Consider the following 6,721-nt stretch of genomic DNA (forward strand, 5'->3'; position numbering starts at 1 on the left):
GCTATAGCAATTAATTTGATTTATTAGTTTGCCAGTATATACAATTTTCCCTTATATGTTTGTATGCAAACTTTACCGAAAAATCCAAAAATCTGATAAGAAAAAATTGAGGTTTATTATTTGGTTTGATTCATAAATTAAAAAATTCGACACGATGGTTTGGTTTGATTTGATTTGATTTTTTAAAAATCCAAACCAACTTGAGGTTGAAAAATCCATAAAAATCCGAATTTTATTAGTTTAGTTTATAAATTTATTTTTTTATACAAATGGTTTGGTTTGATAGTTGAAAAATCCAAACCAACCCAATCATTTACACCCTTAACTTCGCCTAATTTCTATATGTAAAATTCTTTCATAGATCAAATAACAAAGTAGTGAAATATTAATAGGATTAATTACCTGAATATACAACTTAAGTTTACATATTCTCCATATTTCCCTTATTTTTTTAAAAAATACTAAAATCCCTATTTTTTAATAAGTCTAATTTAACAGATACATTATTAAATTAGAATCCTAATAAATCCTAACCAATTAAATCTTATCCCTAATTTTACTCTTTATTTTCCCCAAATAAAGAACCCATTTACACCACTACCAAAATTAATGCGTCAATTTCTCAACGGTTCATCTTCTCAATTTTGAAAATCAAAATTTGTGCTCTCCATCCGTCAGCCTTCATCTAATCTGTCCGCCATTTTTGTCTACTTTGTCAGCCTTTGAAAATCAAAATTGTGCTCTCCGTCCGTCCGTCTTCGTCTAATCTGTCTGTCATTTTTGTCTACTCTGTCCGCCTTAAAAAATCAAATCGCCAATTTCGTCTACTCTGTCCGCCATTTTCGTCCAATATTCTTGAAAGGTATTGTGTTCTTCTTCGATTCTCTCTTTTCATTCTTCTATTTTTCTAATATTTCATGGATCATTTGTCATTTAGTATTGGGATTACTCAAATAATCACTTCAAACTCTAAACAAATCTATATTTTTGAAGATCCGAAATCGGTTGAAAACAAGTCTAAGAGCTTGCATAATTGGTTTGCATTGTGTTGTTACAATTATGTATCAAGCACAATTTATGTCTCATGTATCATGTTAAAGTTTGTCGTTTATATAAAGTATCAAGTAGACAGACTTATAACTATAGTTACACGTATGTATCAAGTACAACTTTGCATTTTTTGTATCATGTTAGTATCAAGTAGACAGACTTATAACTGTAGTTACACTTATGTATCAAGTACAACTTTGCATTTTTTGTATCATGTTAGGCTATAAAGTGTCTGTTAAGTATCATTTTGACTGACGTATGATATGTTGTTAGAATTATGTATCAAGTTTATTTTTGCATTTTATGTATCATATTAACAACTTTGCATTTTTTGTATCATGTTAGTATCAAGTAGACAGACTTATAATTGTAGTTACCTTTATGTATCAAGTACAACTTTGCATTTTTTGTATCATGTTAGGCTATAAAGTGTCTATTAAGTATCATTTTGACTGACTTATGATATGTTGTTAGAACAGATTGGGCAGCATTGGATGCATATAAAGACAAGAAAACTGGAGAACTTTTGGGTCCACAACATTCGTTTAATGTGGAGTTTGCTCAAGACAACATGCAACAAAAATGTGATAGCCTGTGAGTATTGTTTATTATTTTATTTTATTTTTTGTATCTATTCATCCTTATAATTATTCTTATTGTTTTTGTAGTGATTGCGGACTATTCGTAGTTGTATATGCAGAATTCTGAGTGACAAAATCAACATATCATGTAATAGTTTTAAGAGTAGCTATCTTCGCAAAAGATATGCGATTCTTTTATTGAAGTATGGTCTCGACAAGATGAATGCTGGATATGTTAGCAACAGTGATGACCCTTCAAGAATGAAGAATGTATTAAACCCATCATCTGAAGATGAAATTGTTAATGTAGGCTAGTTAGTTTTCAATGTTTGATTTTTTTTTTTGTTTTTTGGAGTTAAACAAGATGTTTGAAGTATTTATTAACATAACAACACATATTGTTAAATTATGAAAGTGTTTTGATTTTTAAAATTATTTATTCTATTACTTTAATTTTATTTTTATTACCGTTATGAATTCAGGAATTATGTATACTGTTATTGGGACATGAATGTCATTATTGTATCAAAACTATAATAATAATTACATTAATGTAATTATTGTCATAAAAAACACTTATTATATATACGTAAATATATTGCATGATACAAAAAAAGAAAATTATATACGTAATTATATTTTGGATATGATACATGAAATATCAAAATATATAATATCACAAACAGTGATACTAGTTATTACACTAGATACACGCCAGTTTTTTTTTTAAAAAAAATTAATATCTTTTGTACAAATAAGATATATTCAGTACTATGATTTATATATATTACGAACAATTATTTGTCCTTCAAAATATGAAATTTTTTTAAGTATCTACACACATGATACTATATTACTAAATTAAATTAAATTAGAACTGACAATAATTTGGGTGAAATATCCGCAATTAATATTGATTAAAGTAAGTTTGAACAAAGATTATAAAATAAAGTATTTGATATATAAATATAATATACAATTTAAATAGTGTTTAACAAAAAAAAAAGAATTAGTCTGCCAAAAAAAAAGGGAAGATCACTAATGAAAAATTATAATTTAATTTAGAGTTTTATATTGGATAAAACTGATTTTGAAACACACAAGTTAATGCTTTTTTTTATGGGATTAATAACTGTAGCATATTAAAAGTAGGAATTAATTCAAATTTCAGTTTTTAATCCCCCAAATCACTCAACAAACGGATAAAATAGCATAATATAGAATGTATCCGACTGTTTTATTATGTAACAAAAACTTCTTAAAAATAAGGGATTTTTTGTAAATTGAAAAAAAATAGGGATAGAAGATAATTTATGTTTTACACTATGTGATTTACATAATTTTTACATATTAATATTGTAGAATATGTAATGGACTAATTAAAGGTGTAACATGTAATAGTAGTTGCAGGAGTTGCACAAATAAAATAATGCTCACTTTCATCACTAACTCAAGCAAATTAATATTGTTAATTTGATATTAAAATGCATATTAAAAAAATTTATTTAAGATCATGAATTTCAAAAGTCATAATTTTTTTTTTATAAAATTTCATCATGTTTGAAATTGTCACAAGGATGTAACATTGATGCTGACATGCATCTACCTAGCAGATTATCACTTCTATTAATTTTCTGCTTGTCTCATCATGCATAGAAAGCATAATACATTATGTTCTTTCTTCTAAATTATTAAATATCTGAAGTATTATTTCTCCACTATGTAGTAGTACCATCATATTAACACGATCACTAAAACATTATCAGAAACAAATATTCATGTATATCGCCATTATATTTGTATATCTCCTGTATATTATGTACATCCACGAATATCTATATACAATGATAAACACAATGAAGGAGATTGCTAAATTTCACAAGAAGTATATAATAAATATCGATGAAACAATACTCAAATTCAACTTACATGTATTAAATATATAACCTTTCATGGTTCATACTATTGTTCCTGTCTCATTCATACTATTGTTTGTTTATATATATTTATAATGTAACTCATATGCGTCTTGAAGACGCAAGATTTGCTTTAATCTTCCAAGGATTGAAACAAAATTTCCTCCCCAAGACATCTTTTGTAAATTTAGACAAGGGTAACACTTTCCTTTTTGAGATGGAAGAAGATAGAACTGAATCTTGATGACTACTTTTGATCATTTTCTTGATTTTCTCCCAAGTATTAGAAGGTTTATTGTGTTGATGATCATGATGAGGAATACAAGGTTTAGGGAATGCTAAACTTTGTATCATTGGCGGAGGGCTAGGTGGTGGAATGACTTCATTTTGTGGTGTATGTATAGCCATAGGAGTGCCTGGTTGCATTTCCCATTTAAAGGGAATTCCTTCTACTGTGCTTCTATAGTAAGATTGGTCTACTGATGACATTCTTGAAACTATTCTCTCAACAAATAATCTTTCACCAATTTCTTCTCTCTTGTTCATTTTTCTGTAGCCCTCCTCTTTATCCTGCAACACAATTAGCTCCGTGACTAAAAATCATTTCATTAAGGATGAAATAAATATTTTAAAGTCAAAGTATTACTTAATACAAAAATGTGTCATTTATTTGAAAATGACCAAAAAAGAAAGTACGTCATATAAGTTGAGACAGAAGATATTGAAAGAAGTAGAATCAAGCCATTTATCTAGATAAAATAACTTTTTGTTTTATTTAAAACTCTCGAACTAGAAAGAAAAGCCTTTTTAGCGGGCTTCTAGATTCACAATTATATTTGTCTTTTATTTTCTCAATGAAAAGCCAGATAGAACTTTGACTAGAGCAAAATCATGAACTTGACTTTTACGAGAAGAGCAAAGCATAAGCGAATAAAGACAAGAATTCCACACGGGAGGAGGTTCTCTTTACGAGAAAAACAGATTCAAATGTAAAAAAAACTTTCATTTAACTAAGAATTCTTACTTTCAACTTTGAGAGGGAATAGTTATATATATAAAAAATATATCCATTTGCTGGCAATTATTTTGATGGACTATTATGTAAATTTCTCAAAAAAAGTTGAGATCACCAAGATCTTTTTTTTTCCCCTTTTTGTGTCTTCGTTCTCGAGAGAATTTGATTTTTCAAGATGGAAGTTAAAAGAATCTGTTCTCTCAAAACCAAATCGATTTCTTAAAGAACATACAAAAGTAAAAGCAAAACAAATGCAATTAGTCAAAACGTTAATGCTAATTTACAAATAGAGTTTTAAAAAGTACAATAGGTGCAAAAATATTTAAATAAATCATATCATTTAGAAGACAATTACAGGTAATTGTATATAATAATTGGTAACTTAGAAATTAGGATAAATAGCATATTATAAAATATATAAATGCATATGTTATAATAGATTATTAATTTATAACTTAATATCATATAACTTCACTCCGAAGAGTCTCCGCTGAACGCTAATGCTTCAAGATCCGCACATTCACTATTTTTGTGAATAAACAGTTGCATAAGTTTTTTAACCTTACAAGAGTGGTGAAAACGATTCTGAATATGACAAAGAATTATTAGTTTAGGTTCAAAATTATGTGCAGAACTAAAACATATTTATTATGTTTGTCTAAATGATTTTAAAACTTTTCTAAAATGTCACATGACATAATAAGTGTTCCTAATCATTGTTATACGCGATAGACAATAAACTAAGTGGATTTTCGCCCAAGGTGTTGTAATTGATTTAATCATTTATTTGTTCTTCTTATTTTTATTTTAGATGTCTTAATTAGTGTGTACATAGAATTATAAAATTATTTTAATCAACTTATTCAGGAAAAGATTTACTTACTAATATTAAAGTATATTTATACTATCACTATAATTATATCAACCTTTTGTTGCATGTAATTTGCCATATTTGTTAAGTTACTAATAATCCCACCTTTCATGGAAGATTACCTGATATTATTATTTAAAGGACATGATATTTATAACATACTTGGAAAAAAATATTCAAAAAAATAAAATAAAATAAATGCTAAATCTTTTATTCTTTCCCTTTCAATTTGAAAAAAGAAACCATTTTATTTTTTTATTAACTCTTTAGTTTTATTTTTTCACATGATATGTTTTCACTATAAAAATATTTTAGTATATTTTACATATATTTAGTTTAAGACCTCAAAACGTAATTTATTTATTTTATAAATTTTATTTTCTTAAACTTCATTCAAATCACAGCCAGACGAACAATTGAAACATAGTAACTAACACAAAATGACACAAGTAAAAAGAATTAGAATGTTTACCAACCATTGATGTGAGATTGCAACAATATGAATCCTCCATTAAATCCCTTGAAGATTTGTCCCTCTCTTTAGTGTTTGAATCAAATGAAGATGAACTAGAGTTGTTAAACTCTTTATCTCCATCGTGCGATTTCGCAAATTGTTTTGATGAATGCAATTTCTTCATCCTGTTTGTAATCCAAACCTTGAAATTTTTTGATTCATGATCATCAAAACAAGGTTTAGTAAGCCCTATGCTTTGAAATGAAGGTGGAGGGCTAAGTGGTATATTGGCATCTTCTTTTGTTGGATTAATTTTAGGGGTTCCAGGCTGCTTTTCCCATTCAAATGGAACCCCTTCACCTCTTCTATAATAATGAATTCTTGAAGAATGTCCCACTGATAGCTCTCTAGAAATTTGGAACAATTTGCTTGACGAATCCATATTTTGATAATATTTTTTTGATGACAAAACATATATATAATGTTTGTTGAGTTAAAAAGAAGAGGTATTAGTCAAGTATATATATAGGAATGGATAAATGAGTAAAGATTCTCCTTATTCAAAGCCTAAACAAGAGAAATATGCACCTGATTCTCAAACTTATGGTGTGTGCGAGTGTTTTTTTTACACTGGTTTGATATCTTAAATTGATTTAAGAAAATTTTTATCCTTTTTTATAAGGTACAAATAATATTTATAAGGTACTAAAGAATGTTAAAAAAATAAATAAAGCAATTCAAACTTAAGAGTTAAGCAAATTGAGTTTTGACTCGTATTTTAGTTTATTTAAGTCTAACCCCATTCCGTCAACTAACTTTTGGAGGGTCAATAAA

The 6,721-nt window shown here is 27.3% G+C and overlaps 1 protein-coding gene and 1 long non-coding RNA gene across 2 annotated transcripts; one reads left to right on the plus strand and one right to left on the minus strand.

Moving 5' to 3' along the window:
* The first annotated feature begins 776 nt into the window (after nucleotides 1–776).
* Nucleotides 777–2,252, plus strand: LOC112941897 (uncharacterized). Its single transcript, XR_003247550.2, has 2 exons — nucleotides 777–862; nucleotides 1,530–2,252. It is a non-coding gene; the product is annotated as an uncharacterized lncRNA (long non-coding RNA).
* Nucleotides 2,253–3,390: 1,138 nt separating this feature from the next.
* On the minus strand, nucleotides 3,391–6,417 carry LOC101262632 (uncharacterized). Its single transcript, XM_026032252.2, has 2 exons — nucleotides 5,910–6,417; nucleotides 3,391–4,117 (listed from the first exon to the last, which is right to left on the minus strand). Exons 1-2 carry the CDS (start codon nucleotides 6,327–6,329, stop codon nucleotides 3,650–3,652), a joined length of 888 nt encoding a protein of 295 aa, XP_025888037.2. The 5' UTR covers nucleotides 6,330–6,417; the 3' UTR covers nucleotides 3,391–3,649.
* Between the last annotated feature and the right edge of the window lie 304 nt (nucleotides 6,418–6,721).

Source organism: Solanum lycopersicum, chromosome 7, assembly GCF_036512215.1.
Source record: "Solanum lycopersicum chromosome 7, SLM_r2.1".
In the NCBI taxonomy this organism is placed as follows: domain Eukaryota; kingdom Viridiplantae; phylum Streptophyta; class Magnoliopsida; order Solanales; family Solanaceae; genus Solanum; species Solanum lycopersicum.

Coding starts and splice junctions, on each gene's coding strand:
- LOC101262632 (XM_026032252.2), bottom strand. CDS start 6,329: ATGGATTCGTCAAGCAAATTGTTCCAAATTTCTAGAGAGCTATCAGTG. Junction 4,118..5,909: donor GTTGCAATCTCACATCAATG/GTTGGTAAACAT, acceptor ATTGTGTTGCAG/GATAAAGAGGAGGGCTACAG.